General features: G+C 43.9%; 1 protein-coding gene across 4 annotated transcripts; it reads left to right on the forward strand.

Annotated features, from left to right (window-relative positions):
* On the forward strand, nucleotides 1-19,042 carry mpz (myelin protein zero). 4 transcript variants are annotated; one of them, XM_031286095.2, is made up of 7 exons: nucleotides 1-245; nucleotides 1,869-2,035; nucleotides 8,898-9,111; nucleotides 9,913-10,042; nucleotides 10,554-10,596; nucleotides 15,428-15,457; nucleotides 16,484-19,042. In XM_031286095.2, the coding sequence occupies exons 1-7, from the start codon at nucleotides 200-202 to the stop codon at nucleotides 16,493-16,495; spliced, it is 642 nt and encodes a 213-aa protein (XP_031141955.1). In that variant the 5' UTR covers nucleotides 1-199; the 3' UTR covers nucleotides 16,496-19,042. The 4 variants fall into 4 exon arrangements, with proteins under 4 accessions (XP_031141955.1, XP_035860909.1, XP_035860911.1 ...); XM_036005016.1 differs by having other exon boundaries at nucleotides 15,428-19,042; XM_036005018.1 differs by lacking the exon at nucleotides 15,428-15,457.

The following is a 19,042-nucleotide window of genomic DNA, read 5'->3' on the forward strand; positions in this document are numbered from 1 at the left end:
GGTATAAACCATGGGACAGTGGGTTTTCTGTTGTTGTGAAGCCCTCTGTCCTGGCGGCCTGCAACCCCTCCACTCACACTTTCTTTCTTTCTCCTCCTTCCACTCACTCACTCTCCCTCCAGAGTGGGACTCTTCCTCGACAGATTCCTGTCAGGTCTGTAGCATCCGTCTTTTGGGAGCTCCCTAGAAGCCAGAAACCATGCTGACGTTTTTGGCGCTGGCGTCGGTTGTCCTCCTGGGAATAGGTAAAAGAAATAACTAATATTCTTTGAACTTTTTTTAAATTTATTTTTATTCTGAAGAGGTCTCAAAGACACCCACAGTGAATTGCATGTATTGAAAGTGAAGATGTAGAAATTATCTTTCCACTGATGTGGGGTTAAAGGTTAAATGAGGATATGATGAAGAGGGCCTTTATTCTGTGTTTTCTTCTTTAATGCTTACCTGAGAACTAAAGGACTTAATGAGAATCAAAAGGGTCAATAGGCTTAGTAGGGAATTAATTGATCTTTCACTAAAATGTAATATCTCCCTCTACGCTGCCGTAATATTAAATTAAAGCATTTAAATTTATGTCTTAACATTTACTTATTGATTTAATTTAAAAAATAGCCACCTGTAGAGGACACTGTTGATTCTCAGGTGCATTATGCTAAATGACCCAGCAGTGTACTCCTCTTATAAAGCAGGTGTCTCTAAGCAAGCAACGTACTATTATCACTTCAGAAGCGAGGGTTAGCTGTCATATGTTTGCAGTTTTTGTCAGAATTTTAGTAAAAAATGTCCAGCGTGATTTTATTTACAAGTTTTGCGAGGGCTGGGGCACTAACGGCGTTCGCTCAAGGACGCTCGTCACAGTAAAAGCCGTGAACTTTACTCTCCAGGCTTAAAATAAAGCTCCACGACTGACGCATGGTGGCCCATTCACACATTTTAAGTGAAACTGAACAATAGAAAAATTATGTTGTTCCGTCTAATGTTAGAGTGGCAGGGGTGTGCAGCTCCCAGGGGTGTTGGTGGTTGTTTGAGATGCTGAGTGCATTTTCCAGGGAAGTAAAATATTGATTTTGCAGCCAAAACAAAATTAACATCGATCATTAGATATTACTCAAGCATAAACAGTGCAAATGATTAAGCCAACATAATCTATATTAATGGAGAAAATTATGTTCCCCTTTGACTTTGAGAGACTAGCACCACTATTCCAGTAATAATCCAAATATTTACTGAGTGCATGTCTGAATCAATGGTGGATCTGAAACCACTAAATGTGCAGTTTAACTGTGTGTGTGTGCGTGTGCGTGTGTGTGTGTGTGTGTGTGTGTGTGTGTGTGTGTGTGTGTGTGTGTGTGTGTGTGTGTGTGTGTGTGTGTGCGTGCGTGCGTGCGTGCGTGGTTGCATATCTAACTCTGGGTTTTATTTGATAGATTTCAGGGAGAAAAGTAATAAATTGTAATGTGAATGATGCTCGAGATTACAGTAGGGGTTGAACAATGTTGAGGAACGTATAGTGACTTAAGAAAAAATGCCAGTCAATACAGTGTATTTTGATCAAAAGTATAACAGAATAAGGATATATGTCGGTCAGAATTTCAAAAACAAAGTGTGTTGCTATGTCACTCATGTAGACAACATGATTGTTGATATGTGCATCATGATTGTGTTTGTTCATTACCTTGCTTTCTTCTAACAAAAAGCTTTTGCAGGTTGCAATTCTGATCACTTTCTACCACATGGTAGTCAGACAGTGTAGTAAAGGCAATATTTAAGGTAATATTAAACCAAAAACATGTTGAACTCACTGGACATTTTTATCTTGTGGTGATGTGTTTATTTGTGAAGTAATGTCCCTGCTTTGTGTCTCCCAGTGCCTGAGCAGTCCCAGGCCATTATGATTTACACCGGCTGGGAGCGCCACGCCCTGGTGGGCGGCGACGTCCGGCTGTCCTGTTCCTTCTTCTCCTGGCGCTGGACCTCGGAGGAAGTCACCTTCTCCTGGACATACAGGCCTGATGGCGCCCGGGACAGCATCTCTGTAAGACACAAATACACACACACAAACTCTAGCCTACCTATTGATAAGAGAAAAAAGTACCAAGGCACTCTTTTTTGCAAAAATAAATAAAAAGCCTGGGGTTGCATGGGTGGCTCACCTGGTAGAGCGTGTGCCCACATAAAGCGGCTCAGTCCTCACTGCAGCGGTTGCAGGTTTGATTCCGACCTCCGGCCCTTTGCTGCATGTCATTTAAGACCCACCTTTTCAGCAGAGCTTTTGGCTGATTTCTTACCCCTTTCCTTGTCTTTTTGTTGTTTCTTTTAGTTTGAATACTTTTTTCTCCTAAACATTTCTATGTAGCACTTTGAGATTTGCTTAAATATAAAGTGCATTACAAATAAAATGTATTATTATTATTCCTCATCTCTCTCCCCTTTCATGTCTAAGCTGTCCTATCTAATAAAGGCCTAAAATGCCTAAAATATATATCTGGGTTGCGGCACAAGCAGCCTTTTTCAGGGTGTAGCCCTCAAGACACAGTTTCCCTCTATCCTTCTTTAGTTCTATTTTTAATGTACTAAGATTTTGATGTGAAATGGCCATTTCAATAAAGGCTTTAAAAAAAGAAATTGCAAGAAGAGTGCCTTAGACCTTTTTTCTCTTTTGTGCTCCCCTTCAAAAGAGCACCTTCATGATTTATTTGAACTTCCCAGCACTCCAGACTTTTTTTTTTAATAAATCTACTTATTGATAAGTGTAGCACCTGACAGGCGTACGTGATCATGGCATCATCCTGTAAAGAAAACATGCTGTTGTGTCAAATTACCAACAGTTTTCTGTCACATTCAAGCAACCTGTAAAGCAATTGGTAAATCTCTACCGAATTAGTCACATCCACATTAAAGTTGCACTTGATGACATTGTCACGGAACAAGCATAATGTAAATCATTGCTCTACAAAAAGTACCTTCATGTTACTTTCATCTTGAAGCGCTTAGTTTTGGTTTTACAGCCCGCAGCTTTGCTCTTTTGATCCGCTCTCATGCCCTCATCTGTGCTGCTATCAGCCGCAGCAGGCAGCTGTTGTCAGTAAAGTAGTATTTTTAGCATAGGCGTAGATGTCGGGGGGGATGCAGGGGATATGCCCCTCCCCCCCCAATATTTAGAAGAGGAAGATTTGTCCCCCTGAAAAAATATGAAAGACAACCCACTCCCCAAAAGAGGTAAAAAATAATCAATCAGGGGATTCAAAACATGTACGGAAAACAAACAATTGTGTGTGTGTGCTACTTTGGGGGATTAAAGAACACATCAAGAGCGTGAAAAATAAAGATGTGATTTTAAATGTCTTTTATGTAGATTTAAACTTAAGAGCTTCTGGCTTTAACAAGGTCTTATTCTCTAATAGATTTGTTGTTGACTGTTGAAATGTACAGTACATGATTCCTTAAAAACATCCAGAAACACGTGTGATGTTTTGAATATGCAGAAAGTTTTGACCAATACAGGAGAATAATAATTTCCTTTACATAAATAAAGACATTTGCACTATAAATTATCTCAAAAACATTCTCCAGAATGCAGGAAATTACGTGTTTGACGCTCAAAAACATTTCCCCCAGACCCCCCGGTTATTAGTGTCCAATTTTTGGTTTCAATGTTTAAACAAATCCTACACCCTTGGTTTTAGTATTTATTTTGCACAATAAAACCAAGGCAACAGGAACACAACGGGTAAAAAAAAGGAAAAATTATGCAGGTGAGATTAGGAAAGCCCCTAGGGGCTTATAGAAGGAATCTCACCTAAAGAAATAACAAAAGTCCTGAAATCTACAAATTAAACACAAGTAAGCATGGAATTCAAAAAAACAAGCATGAGGTTGGTTACATGAAACAACAAAGGCGTAACATAAATTGAAAGAATATAGATATAATAGGGATGTATGGACTTGTGTGTGTATGTGTATGAGTGGTTATGAAAAAAGCTAAAAAAAAGTTGTGATAAAGCCACAGTACACTACCTGCTCAGCACCAAATGGCAACAAAGACAGCCACTATTGGTGAGCATAGTGGAGCATTTAGCAGCTAAAGAGCCAGATATTTAGCAGGAATCAGTAAGGGGAGGTACACCAGAGGGAGTAGGAGTTTTTTCCAAATCTCCCTAAATTAAATTATCATGTTATGTACTCCCTCTTGATGTTAACCTTATTCCACATTCAAGAAGCTACACATACATATTCAAGAAGGAAATACAAAAACATTGTTTGCTGTTGGCTTGCCAACAATGGCTGTGTCTTCTGCCAAAAAGACTTTTTTGTTTTCACCGTCTCCTCCCCTACCAGGCACCAAGTGGAACAAAAATGTAGTCAGAGAGGGGTGGGGGGGGGGGGGGGGGGGGTACTAACGTCACATGATTTCTGGCTGGAGAAGTGCTTGAAACTATAAAAAATATGTGATCTCATTGATTTGGGATCACTTGCCAACTCTGTATGTGATGGTTTAATATCAGGATCTCTGGGATTTCAACATCGCTAGAGGATTCAGACATTTTCAGAGCACTCTCCCAGAACAGGATACTTGCAAATCATCAAAAAAGGAATCCTGGTTTAATCCGACAAATATAGGACTGTGTGAACATCTAAAAATGTCATCACACACTCAAGCAATACTCAATTCATCCTGACACACAAGTGCAGGATTTGTGTATTAACTAGGGCTGCACAATATATCGTTTTTATATATAATATAGTTTAACTGCTGCAATAAACACATTGTGAAAGCCTGCGACACATTGCGAAAGACACTTTTTTCTCTTTTTAAAATTTTTTTTTGAAGTACATTACAACTGTACACAGTCACATCAATTTGTGAATATTGTATTATTAATATAAGTAGAAAACAATTAAAAACAAACAAGCAAAAAGGAAACAGGGCCTGTGAGGAAAGGTGATGATAGCCTCAAAAGTAGAAATAAAATGTATCATTTCAAGTAGATGCTTTATCCACTGTGTCCAAACTGTGAGCCAGTGTCCTTATGTTTTGATTAATTACAATGTCCACTTCTGCCATCTTTTGGCACACCGATATTCCCTTAAACCTAGCACAGAAGTCAACCTTTCCATTGTCCTTATTCCTTGTATACTAGTCTCGCATTGCCAGACCATCCTCCACAGCGCTGTGAAGGAAGGTCTGGCTAGTCCACACAGCAATCCGGGATGAGAGAACAACGTGCTCTGGTTTATTGGCATTTCGTTAAACCAATCACAATCGTCTTGTGCGGTGCTAAGCGCCAGATGGAGCAATGGTGCCTCTGCAAAATAGCCTCGGGAAGGAACTTGTTTTGGTGGAACGTGTACGTTCAAAAGTTGTTTTAGACGTGCAACAGAAAACTCAGATTGGACAGATAGTCTAGCTAGCTGTCTGGATTTACCCTGCAGAGATCTGAGGAGCAGTTAACCATAGTCCTCAGAAATCCACCGGAGTTTAGAATGCCAACACAAAGAAAGAGGAAGGTAACGGACATCTGAAAGCGGACATCCAAAAAGAGTGACATCCGGCGGAATTTTCGGCAGAATGAGAAGTAATCCCAGAAGTGGAACGCCGTGGATATAGACTAGGCTTATACCAGCTTCTGGTTATGGTTTTCCCTGCTGCTGGTATCTTTACCAGGTATGGGTCCCTCTTCAATGTTACAAGTGAAATATCACCCAAGTACAAGACATGGCATGAGAACGGAATCTTATAGCACAAGTTTTTTGTTTGTGTTAGTTAAAACGGAGTATCAGTAGAAAACTGCCCTTTAAAATGTAAACGTCATTATTTTTCAATGGTGCTTTTTATGTTCAATTCAATGTTCAATTTGTACATTAAAATAATGTTGGAATTTATTTTTTTAATTCAACAAGCAATTTGCTGTATTTTAGCAGATTTCTGAAAGCAGCAGAAAGGCAGAACAGAGTACATTTTAATATCTGTTTATTTATCGCAAATAATATCATTATCCTGATATTCAACGTTATAGCATATTTTCCTCATATGGTGCAGCCCTAGTATTAACAGGAAGAAGGAAACAACAAGCACACAGAAACTTAGTCTCCTAATCCTCCCAGTCCTCCTGCTCTTTAATTTCACTCGGCCTGCCCTTATCGTCCTGCCATCTCTCTAATCTCTCTATCTCCCCGTCCTGACTGCGCCTCCCTCTGTCCACCTCCCTTAATCTCCTCCCCCCTCACCCTGCCTTCTTTGTCCCTCCCCTCCTCTGTCATTATCTCCTCCCTTCACCTCCTTCGCTTTCATCTGTCTCCTGCAGTGCCCTCACTTTGAAACTAGATTTCTCTTCTCCTTTTTCTTTTTTTCCCCACTTATCTTCTGTCGCTCATTTCTTCACCTGCCGGGACACATTTACAGTTTCATACGTCTATCTGTTTTCATGGTGCATTTGTCCTTTTTTAAAATGTCGTTTTTGATTTCTGACATGTTCATATCATGTAAAAGGTGTAATTCATGCAAGGCTTTCACAGGCCTCAAACCTTCAATCAGATCTGTGCTGAACATTTTAATTAATCGTTTACCAAAATGTCAACCACGTTTCACCTTGACCTTGTACACGTTTTCTGTAATGATCTTTCACAGGTGTTTTTCCGTTTTTTTTGTATTAACAGAAATGTCCGTTAAATGTACAGAGGATATACTGTAAATTTACACAATTGTCCTGTTAATCGTTTTTCGATTAACAGGAATGTCCGTAAACTTAACGGAAAAGGCTGTCAGGACATTATCCGTTTTTTTTACGGATTTTTTTCTTATAGTGCAAAGTCTGGGGCATCGGCACTTAGCCCTGCTCACCCCAGTTGTACCCCTCAAACACGACTCTAAATGAATGCCAATGTTGCTCCTCATCTTTGTCTGAATCAGCAACTGTTTGCTAGCAAGTTTAATAATAGAAATACTATTATGAATACGAGCAGATTTGATTCCAACCTTCAGCATTTGACAGGTTTCAATACTCTTGCTTCAGACACATTTCATTTGGTGCCAAAAATGTATTATGGTTTGATACCCAGCCCTACTTCTTGATGCAGACTAGACTCTTACATTTTTGTCCTGATCCTGTACATGACTAAAACATTGAACATAACTCCAACCACTACAGGCTGCAGCAACCTATGAGCCTCCACAGAATAAGCTAAATCGGACCTACATGTAAAATGCACACTACTTCTGGATAACAACCAGTGGTGGAATGTATTGTAATGGAATTTGTTTTTAAAGATTATTTTTTGGGCTTTTCCGCATTTATTTGACAGGATAGCTAGGTGAGAAAGGGGAGAGAGAGAGGGGGAAGACATGCAGGAAATTGTCACAGGTTGGATTCGAGCCCTGGACCTCTGCGTCGAGGCATAAACCTCCAAGTATATGTGCACCTGCTCTACCTACTGAGCCAACCCACTGAAATACTGTACTTAAGTACAAATCTGTACTTTACTCAAGTCTTTTCTTTTCATGCCACTTTCTACTTCTACTCCGCTACATTCATGTGACAGCTTTAGTTCCTAGTTACTTTACAAATTAAGATCTTTGCACACAAAACTCAAGTAGTTTATAAAATCTGATGTTTTATTATAAATGAAACTAGCCAACAACGACCTACAAGTCCAGCTGAAATGGTTAGACCATTAAACACGCAACTGTTTGGATTGTTTCCAGTTTCTAAAATGTGAGGATTTTTCTGCATTGAATTACTTTTACTTTTTAATACTTTAAGTAATATTTTCCTGATGATACTTACATACTTTTACTTAAGCAACATTTTCAATGCAGGACTTTTACTTTTAACAGAGTATTTTTTACAGTGTGGTATTAGTATTTTTACTTTGGTGGCTATTTGTAACTATGTGGTCCTACCAGACTCTTGTACATTTCATTTGTACAGAGAGTCTGGCCACACTCCATTGACGAGTATTAACTTCCTTGAAGGTGGGTACTCTATTGAAATTTAAAACTATTGGATCTGCTCATAGCAACTCTGGTAGCCTGGCTCCGCCCTCCTACGTACTGTCTGGTAGGACCAAGCTAACAAGAGGGGAGACGACAACAACTATCGGCTTAGCATCGCTAGCGTTCGCCTTAGCCAACTCCTTCACCACTAATGGAGCGAGCTGGAAAATCTAACTTTTCCCGAACCCGTGGGGAGGAGGGCCACAACATCATGGCCACCAACAAAACTCAGCAAAGATTGTTCTTGCTCTGGCTTTAACTTCTGGATATTCGGCAGCGTTGCCACAATGGACCGAATCTTTCTCTGCCGCCGTTATGGAACTACAACTCAAACTAGCGCACGTCACAACCTCAACGTCATCGTTCTCAGCTACTCCCTCTGTTCGCTGATTGGACCAGTAAAAATTTGACCGGAGAAAACCCAAGAATAGGCTCGTTCGAGATGAGCCAGATCTGCGCAGAATCGATCACCGGCGATCGCCGCCCAATGCATGCCGGTTAGATTTGTGTCCGACTTGATCCCAACTTGCTTTGACGTCATGCACGCGTGGGCAACGATAACCTCACGAGATCAAGGCGGCCGCAGTTTTTAGAGGCAGGCGCCGCAGTTGCTCTCCACTGACTGCAAGACCCAGGCGGACTCAGGGCATGCTGAAACGCCGGCCTCTCAGCTGATCTAACAGCTGATTGGTTCAGAATTGACTCAACATGATGACGTTTTATATAAACTTTTTATTGATTTTGATTTGGAGGGATTTTAACTGAGGGAAGGATCTGAATACTTCTTCCACCGCTGATGACAACCACAAAAACTGTCAGGTGCAGTTGCTCTTGAGATTAACTGCGTGTCATTGTGGTGACACAACGTGCATAAACAGTCCCATGTCCTCTCTGTCTGTTCCAGATCTTCCACTACACTGGTGGTGTGGCCTATGTGGACAACAAAGGCCCATTCAGGGACCGGTTGGAGTTTGTGGGGAACCCGGGCCGCCGCGACGGCTCCATCCTGATCAAGAACCTGGACTACAATGACAACGGCACCTTCACCTGCGACGCCAAGAACCCCCCTGACATAGTGGGCCGGCCCTCCAGCGTGCGGCTGCTCGTCTTTGAGAAGGGTGAGATGGGAGGGAGGACAGGGAGAGTCCGGTGGGGGGTTCCACAGCAAAATCAAATTCCCCCAGAATGTAAAGTCTAATGCCTGTGTTGTCTTACATCTGTGTCTGCTCATTAACTTTCCACTGAGCCCATATGGCACATTTTGGGGGAATTTTCTTCGTCAGAAGCCAACTGTTCTCAATTGTTGTTTCAAATCATTACAAACTCTGAAATTAATCTCAATTTGGCTGTGCATCGGACTAAAGCGAGTGCTGCGTTCAGACCAGTCGCTGCGCAGCCTTGCTTACAATTCCTTGCACTTCCCGCTAAATGAAATCAATTACAATTTTATCTCTTTCTCTATTTGAGATTGCCATCACTGCCTCCCTTTCACTTCTTTTCTCGCCTTCTCCTCCCATCTCTCTCTTCTTTCCCCTTTTACCATCGACTTCCACCATCTCGTCCCTTCCCCCACCTTCTCCCTCTCTTTCCCTGCTCTCACCTTCATACTACGTATCTCTCCTCCTCTTCATCTCCTTCTCTGCCTCTACTGCACTTGTTTTCTTCATCTTTCATTCAACCTTTATTTTTCCTCATCTATTCGTCTTTCATCTCTTATTCCCTTTTCCGTCTGGCTTTGTTCCTCGTCTTCCTCTCCTGTCAATTCCTCCCTTCCCGTGACATCTTTTCTTCTCCGGCTTTCATTAACGGTTTCTCTTTCTTTACTCGCACTCACCAACCTTTCTCTGTCACTTTCCACTCTCATATTCTCTCTCCCGCACCTTCCAACACTTCCTTTTCCTCTCCGCCACCCCCCACAGTGCCCATCCAGGCTGGCGTGATCACAGGCGCCATCATCGGGGTGGTGCTGGGCCTGCTAGTACTCATCGTGGTCATCTACTACCTAATGAGGTTCCTGGTGGCGCGCCGCGTCTTCAGCCTCAGTGTCAGGTCAGTGCCCGGCCCATGGCCGGCGGCGCTCTGCCAGGCGGGTCTGTGCCAGGGACTGGAGCTGAGGCCCGAGCCCATCCCTGGCACCGACACCTGCGTGGCCAAGCTGGCGTAGCTGCCGTGCCACGATTTGATTTGGTTAGGCATGCGGGGTTGTGATTTTGGAGCTAGTCAGCTTGAAAGAGAGAGATAATTATGTCTCATTTAGATTAAATCTATAAACAGCACTGCATAGGTCCGAAGCAAGATGATTTAAAAGTGGTGAAGCGAGAGATTGCCGAGTGGATAATCCACTCGATCATGAAGATGATGGATCCATCATCTTGCTTATACCTTTCCAATCTTATGAGATCCTAACAGATCTAGCACCTGGGGGCTGTGTTTGAGACAGGGCCAATAGATTAAGTTGGTGTTCTCTTTATGATGGACTGCCAGGCAATGCTTCCCTGTGACCACTGGAGGGAGAGATAGATTCGACATCCTGACATTGTCTTTCTTTTGTCCCCTCCAGCAAACATGGCAAGAAAAAGAAAGAGGGATCACAGCAGAGACAGGCAAGTTTTCTCCTTTCCTCCCTGAACCATCCCCTCTTTTTCCTCCTCCTCCTCTTCCTCCTCTGTCTCCTTTCCTCACACGCTCCGACACATGTACACATCAAGTCGACAACACCAAATGCAACAGCTTGGTTTGCTGTCATGTTCAGGCGCTAAATAGTGAAATCACATCCTTTTAGAGATTACAATAAAGGCTGAGGAATCGTGTTGTCAGAAGGAATATTTATTCTGATGGGGCGCAGCCACACAATAGCACACATCCAACATGACAGTGCATAACGGCACAGTTTCATAATCGCATTCCCCCAATGCCAGTGCAAGCAGCTCCGATATGTCCGCACACTTAGCCGACTCCTCCTCAAAGCAACATATCCACAACAAAATAACATGTCATTCAAACTCTGCCTGGCAAACAGTAATAACAGTATTCAAGCTGTTAAAATTCTAGTGCCTTTTCAGCGTTGAAGGGGCTTTAAAGCCTGTACTGTCCCTCCTGTCTCTCTCTTTCTCTCTTTCTCTCTCTCTCTCTCTCTCTCTCTCTCTCTCTTTCTCTCTCTCTCGTGGCCCTCACCCCTCCTTAAGCTCCCTCAGGGGGGCCAAACAGCACGGTGCGAGTAAACAGCCATGGGGCAGAAATCAAACCAGCTACTGTGAAATGGCCGAGCAATGCTTTTGGTGCATTGAATGGGACTGATTCGCTCACAGTGGGGAAAGGGACGGGAGCTGCTGATTTGGCTCACTGGGAGTCAAATGAAAATCACTGGGCCTATTATGGTCTGGGCTGTTATCAGTGGCTTTGTGCTGCTGCACGCCAAGGATTTGGGGAATTTTTTCTCCCTCTATTCCTCATGGGAGTGTGATAGCCTCAAGTGGCGGATTAATCATACATTTTGGTGTCTTGTATTCTTTTGTAAATACAAGGCACCCGGGCAAGTTCTGTTTGATTACTGTGTGGTGATGTGGCGGCTGGTTGGTTGCGGGGGTGTATTCTAATCGACTGCACGCCCTGCCTGCTGATAATGAAAAAGGGGAAGTCAAGGGATTTGGGTTCAAGGCGTTTTCCTTAATCAAAAATCAGCTTTGAAATGAGAGATGTGCAAAGATATCCGAAGTGGAAGATCAGAGGTGTTATTGTGACAGCAAGCCAATTAGCCGCAGGTATAAGCTAATGTAAAGTGGTGGCGGTGGCGGTGGCGGGCTTCCGCAAGCATCTTGCCCCTGTGGCTCAAACCTAGGCGGCGACACCAGCGAGGACCAACCCTTCCTCCTACCTCAAACAAGTGCGCTCATCCTCATCTCCCTGGAGCCCCTCTTCCTCCCTCTGTCTTCTTCTTTCCTTTTTACTGTCGTGTGATTGTCAGGTTACTCTTGAGCTGCAGTCAGTTGCTCTCAAGTGCCTGCGGCGGGTGACAGTGCATATATGAATAAATAACTCGCCGCCAAAAGGACACCGGAATATTTGACAATGTTGTCGTTTACAGTTACTCCTCCTGCAAGTCTTGGCTTGGAAGAAAAATATTCCATCTGAGCGCACACTCCCTTTTTTTTTTAATTTAATTCTTTTTTTTTTTTCCCTCAGAGCTTTTGCCTCTCTTGTAGCTTCGCCGCACACAGAGGGCTCGTGGGATTTTATAGTGTGCTCATAAGTGGTTGTTTGATGAAATAGCCCTTATTAGGAGGCTCCGCTGACACAACACAATTTTGTATCAGCCTCCACCATCTTCGTTACTTTCTGCTTGCTGGGCTTGCACTACAAATCTCCAAAAGGCTATGTGGGTGAGGGAGTGAAGGAGGGAGCGAGCGAGTGAGACAGAGAGACAAAGGAACCCTGTGGTGTGTGCTGCTCCCCATTAGTTGGAGTTGTGGGAGAGGAGTTTACCCAGCAGCCACACACACACACCAAAGCTCACAGGAATGAACACACACATACACACACACTCTGTACTGGAATGATAATTGAGTGCACTCTGTATCGATCTGAGCGCACACACACATACACACACACACACACACACACACACACACACACACACACACACACACACACACACACACATCCCACCCGTTCTTCTTTTCATCCCCCAATTGCCTCACCTCCTCACTTTACTTCACTCCCTCCCTTGCTCTCTCATTCACATTCCGGTCCCCAGTCTCCCTCTCTCTCTCTCTTCAGTCCCATCCTCTTCTCCTCTCCTTCCCCACCTCCCACCTCTCCTCCCTGCCTTTGACTTCCTTGCTGACCATGAGAAGCATCCATCTGTCTGTAATTCCCCCTCTCCTCTTCCCTTTGTACTTCCCCTTACGCTCTGTCGATCCTCCATCACACTTCTTCCCACCACCACATCACTCCCTTTCCAGTTTCTCTCCTCTCCCTTCTCAGGTGTTCTGGGTTCTGATCAGCTTCGGGTTCTGGACAGAAAATCGCTACCTCTCACTCTCCATCTACCTCTCAATCTCCCTCCTCGCCTGTCTCCGTCTCTCTTTAGCATGCAGCAGGGGACGCAGCCACTTTCGTTCCTATCTGCCTTCCCCACCGGTCCCTCCTGTTTTGCTACTGTACCCACATTTCCTTTGAAGTGTGTGCAGCCCCTGTAACAAGGGTGGCTCTGCATTCTGCCGTAGCAGGCTCGACTGTGTTGAGGAGGCAGCCCTGTCATTAGCGTGGGAGCTCTGCAATACAACAAAAACTGAGCCTACCGTAGGATGCATAATGGTAAACAATACATGATGTAAGAGAGAATCTAGGTTTTATTGAAGGTAATGACACCGGCTGGGGTGCGCAGCTGCCCCGCCGAGCTGGATGTTAGCTGCAGCGTACGCCTCCATTGCTGTCTTATCAGAATGCATGCTGCTTTTGCACAGTGCTCTAATTAAAGATGATACATTTTCTAATGCAATCAGTGGGGTATTATTAGCCGAAACGTCAGTGGCTAGAAGCAGCCTCTAGTGTGCTTTCCACCGTTGACTAACCTGAAGTATTAGAGGATATATGTTAGTCTCCAAACCTCAGATCCAGCATGCTTACTATTCACTCTGACTGTCCTCTGTTTAGAACACTTTACACCAGTGTCCTGGCCCGTAGTTCAACCTGTGGCAGATTATTAAAAGTACACAGTGTTGTGCAAACCATTACATGTGAGTGAAGTTTTATTAGGCTCAATCAGAGCATTATCGTGCACTTGTGATACTTTTCAATAGGTTAACTCACAGGTTAATGCACTGGAATACAGCTATTGTAAAGTGAAGTATTACCTTGACCCCATCTCCACTCTGTACAGTTCCTCCTGATGGATTTGTTGTGCTTAAATGAAGCCTCACTTTCCTTCCTTCCTCCTCCTTTTATAGATTTCTTCTTATAGAGATGTTTTTAGACAATGCACAGACAATATACAGAATGAGTGGGAGTGGATGGATGAATTATATAAGTACAAGATGAATGGAGGATGAATGTATAACTTTAAAAAGAATATCACATAGCCAGTAAAGTCACCATGGCTACAGCAAAGTTGTCTATAAGGAATTATTTATTCCACTGTAAACTTTAATAGCCCAATTATATGACTTGTAAACAAATGTTTCATTTCCAAGTGTACTCTCTAATTGTGAGCATCGTGCCTCGATGTGCAGCTAGCCGTCAAACAATTAGATTGTTCTCTTTTTCGTTTAGTTTTTAGTGTCTAAAAGTCTAAATGTTTTAGAGACCCAGTATGCATGGCTGTATTGATTTTGCAGGACAGTAGATGTCTAGGTTGAAATAATGTGAAAGTTTTGAACACATTTTATTGTCAACAGAATATGCCTCTAGAGATGCAGCATCCTTTTTTCAAGAGAGTCCTGACGAGACATTGCATCTTCACAATGTATGCATTTAGACAACTTATGCACATAACATCAAGAAGGAAAGAAACCGGGAAAAACAACAAAAACAAACCAGAATTTGAATAACAATAACATAATCATTAGTTTAACACTAAATCTGATGGTTAAATAATAAACTTAAAAGCCATAGCAACTTTATTTAAACATGGAAAAGGCTAGATTTGAATAATTCACATGGGGTTATTAATTTGAAGTATACTGTTAAATTGGTGAACAGCCTTTGAACGACTATTTCATTGCGTTGCATACCCTAACTACACATGATGTTCAAACAACAGTTTAAAAACTCACTTTTTAGCCACATTTATTACCATTGTTTTGTGTACAAATTGCTAAATTAATTAATAACTTACTTACTGGGGACTTTTCAACTGTGATTGACTCAGGGAGACGGTGAGGAAAAACAAGAGCTATTTTGTCTACAGAAACAGCCAAATTAAAAGATGTTATATATCGGCACAAAGTATTTAAAATAGTCATATCCCAATAAGAACCAAATCTGGTATACTGTGTCCGTGCGTGCGTGCGTGCGTGAGTGCGTGCGTGCGTGCGTGCGTGTGTGCGTGTGTGCATGTGTGTTATTGATCACTTGTCACTCAGTTGTCAGGTGTATGGAGCCTGCCTGCCACTGTGTCCCATCCTAACGCATGGTTACCTGTTTTGTCACCCCCTTACAGCTCTGGACACCGCCCCCCCTCACTTGCTACCCCCTCCCCTAAAAGGACTGTCTCTCTACCTCCTCACCCGTCTCTCTGTATGTCTGACTCTTCTCCTCCTAAATGTGTTCTTCTGTCCTCTTCACACAGCTCCACCTGTCCTGCTAACTCCATCTCTCATCCTCTCATCTCTAACGCACCCATCTCACCCCTCTATTTCCCTCACGCTCCTTTCCTCCTGAAGTGACTCTCCTCCCCTGTTCTCCCCCCGACCCCCTCTCCCTCCTCCCCCACAGGGCCCCGTGCCTGCCGCCGACCCCTCGAAGGTGAAGGCGGCTGCCTCCGAAAAGAAGAAGCAGGAGTCACGCAAGGATAAGAAATAGGATACGGGGATGGGCTGGGGCGGGCTCGCAAGCCGGCTGCTCCAGCCCGTACGCCTGGCGGTGGCCAAGGCCCAGCCCAAGCATCAGCAGCGAACCGTAGCCAGAAAGACGGAGAGGGTTGTGGGAGGAGGAGGAGGGGAGGCGGGCCCGGGCCGGGTGCTGATGACCATCGATCTGGAGCTGACCCGCAAAAATGGGGAGGAGAGGCCTGGCGGCGAGGGAGGGATGGGGAGCTCCAAAGCGCTTGGCTTCCTCTCCCACATCGCCGACCAGCTCACCTTCACAAAATAAACCGATAGGGAGGCGGGGGAGGCCAAGGGGGGGACGGAGCTGTGGAGGATAAGAGAGTGGGCAGTCTACTGAGGAGACAGCAGGAGAGCTCAACCACAAACCTGCTTCACACCCACCAACGCCAACCTGAGTCCCTGAATAAATGAGTCAAATCATATCTGCTCTTGTCACAGGCTGATGACTGTAGACACAGCTATACAGGGCCCAGATCTTAAGATGTCATGATAATACACCAGCCGGCACCCCGAGTACTTTTTGTCAGGTCATAAGATATGCCATATGAAGCGAGACCCTAAGACGGCTGGGTTTGATAACAAAATCTAAGAAGCTGCTCCCTGGGTTTTTTGCCTTTTCTGGTTTCTTCCATTGTGATCCTATCCACCGAAAAAAGCTTTCTCCAAATGCGTCGGATACGCATCACGAATTCCAAGCTGCAGGGACAAGCCAATTTGCTTTTTTTCCCCGGAGGCGACGTGTCAAACTCCAACTTCCTCCCCTCACTCTGATCTTCATTCTTTTTTCATCTCCAATCCCATTTCTTCCTCTTTTACTGTGAATTTTCTGACTTTTCGTGTTAATTCAAATTACAAAGTGATTTATATGCTAACTGCTCTATCCTGTTTCTCTTCCTCTCTCTCACTTCCCTTCCCTCTTTTCCTCCTTTTCTTTCTCCTGTAGATAAAGGTCTGACTTCTCCATGACTGCCTCCACTCCTCTAGTCTGCTCCCTCCTTTTCTGCCCAGCCTGATGCAACCCCCATTATTTCCCATTATCTCTACTCTTTCAAGACAGCACTGGCTGTAAGAATAGTCCTACTATATCAGTGGCAACTGTGTCAAATAATTTTTTACAATGGCTGATTGGAGAACCTGTATGCACTCATTGGGCAAACTGTAAAACAGTTTAAGGCCTAACAACGCACATAACTTTCTTAAGAGAAACCCGAAAAGACATCCCTCTGTGTTTAGAGTCTCATGAATCTTCCCCCTTAATGTTTACGACTCAATCGCACACACACACATACACACACACACACACACACACTGAGCGGAGCTGCGAGTGCACTCTGGACTTCAGATAGAGAAAAAGAGAGACGGAGAGGAGTGTGATAGTGGGAGAGAAATATGATTCCTGCTCTCAGCCGAGCGTAGATAGAGGTTCAAGCCCTCGAGCTCGGGGTGATTCAATCCTTTCAACATTTGAGCTAATGGAGGTTGTCGCCGTGTCCCTGCCCGGGCTAAAGGGGGCTATTTCTGGCCCTATAAGAGCATGCAGGCTTACTGTAACAGCTGCACATTTTTTAGCTAACAGGGGGGTGGGGGTGGTGTGAGAAAAAGAAAGAGGTGAGCAGGCTGGGTAGGTTGGGGGGGGGGGTCCTTTTTGTGCCTGAGTGCATGAGGCTGTCCGCTGTTGACCCGATGGCCAGCGACTGACAACCTGGAATGACGTCACAGCGTGTAGGGCTGGCGGACGCTCTCAGGGGTCTGACAAAAGGGCTTTACAGGAAGAGGTGCAACTTCTGTGCTCTCCGAGTTATTTTAGGTCCAGTTAATCCGCTCGCACGTTTTTCCCCTCGCCAACCCAGGGCTAATTATTTTAGTGCATACTGGTAACGAGATCTCTCTCTCCATCTTCCTCTCCCTCCTCGCCTCCTGTGCTGTCTTCACTGCTTTGTTAGTCATCTCTGCTCGCATCTTGGGATTCACCTCCTTTCCTCCAAAACCCCTGTTTGATTCTCTCTGTCCTTACGTCTTAGGCTTCCTTTATCTCTTCCTCTTCCTGTCGTCTTGCGACTCTGCGCTGCATTATTCCCCCACAGAAAAGGCCTATACACAATCCACTCCACTCTTTAAGCCTCTCCTTATCTGACTGCCAGGCCCACAGCTCAATGCTCTGCTCCTCTCTCTTCTGTCCTTCCTTCCTTCCTTCCTCCTCCTCGTCCTTCTTCTTCTCCTTTTCAAATTTGATGACGGACATATCTGTCTCCCTTCCCTCCGGCTTGATCAATGAACACCCTCTCGCCTGCCCTTCAAAATGCCACCTCCCCCATAGGCATGTCCCCGCCAGCCCGCCTTCCCTCTCTTCCTCCAACCCTTTACTGTGTTTCTGCCGGTTCCAATGCTAAAAATGCTCTCCTCTGCCCCTTAATGGCAAAGAGCGGAAACACACGGGCAGAAATCCGCCTTTGGTTCTCACTGAAGACGCCAAACAGAAACTTATAATCTAGCTAGCTCTCTTCTGGTCGCAAATACGACGTGTGTTTTATGTATATGTGTGTCTAGTTAAAAAATGAGATTTGCTCTAAAGCAAACAAAACAACAGTATGTCACCCTAAGTAAAGAAAATAAGACATTTATTACATGTGTACAAAGAAACATATGGAGAACACGTTTATCGAGGCAGGGAAGAAATGTAATGCTATCTGATGGAATATGTCATTATATTTCTGACCTTGTGTGTTATGGAAGGTACTGTGTGGCTGTCTCTAGTGTACGTTTTATTCCGAGACGAAGGGTAAATCAAGGTTTTTGTGCGGCGTCAGAGAGAATATTAGGGGTGGATAAGGGTTCAGTTATCCTCGGATTCAGTGAGCTGTGGCTGGGGAGAAAAAAAAGGAGAGGAAGGTACTTGCTGTGGACGAAAGCTTCGGAGGAAGAGACTTATCTGCCAAAAATCCATATGTATCACCACAAATGGTCTGCTCTTCCCCCAGAGCCTTCTTTTAAAAGGTGCTTCTTCCCCAACCCTGTGCCAAAGATGGATTGCGATCTGTGTGCTTGACATGCAGGGTGGATAGTGTAGACTTGAATGTTCCTTTAAAATTCATAATGGCAATGGAGGTGCTAAAATCCACTTATTTATAACTGGAGATCTATTTCACTCGTCGCTGTTTAACTATCCAGTCACATGGATTAGTTAGAATGTTTTCTTCTTTTTCAGCAAAGCCACACAGACACCTGACATAAGACAAACAGCATTAAAATTGCCTTTTAAAAATGTTTTATATGTATTATGAACTGTATTAGTCATAGTTGCACAATAACATTCCTTTATTGGAAATGACTGGAGCTTCTTACATTTTTTTTTTACATTTATTTTAATGCTTGTGATAATTCCAGAGCACTAACATCTTTTGATGACTCTGTATAATATGTTGTAAAGAGTACGTAAATAAAAATTAAAGCCCCAAGCGCGGCTGCTGTCAACAGAAGACAAAGTAAACCCAGCTGAAAAATG

Source organism: Sander lucioperca, chromosome 9, assembly GCF_008315115.2.
Source record: "Sander lucioperca isolate FBNREF2018 chromosome 9, SLUC_FBN_1.2, whole genome shotgun sequence".
NCBI lineage: Eukaryota > Metazoa > Chordata > Actinopteri > Perciformes > Percidae > Sander > Sander lucioperca.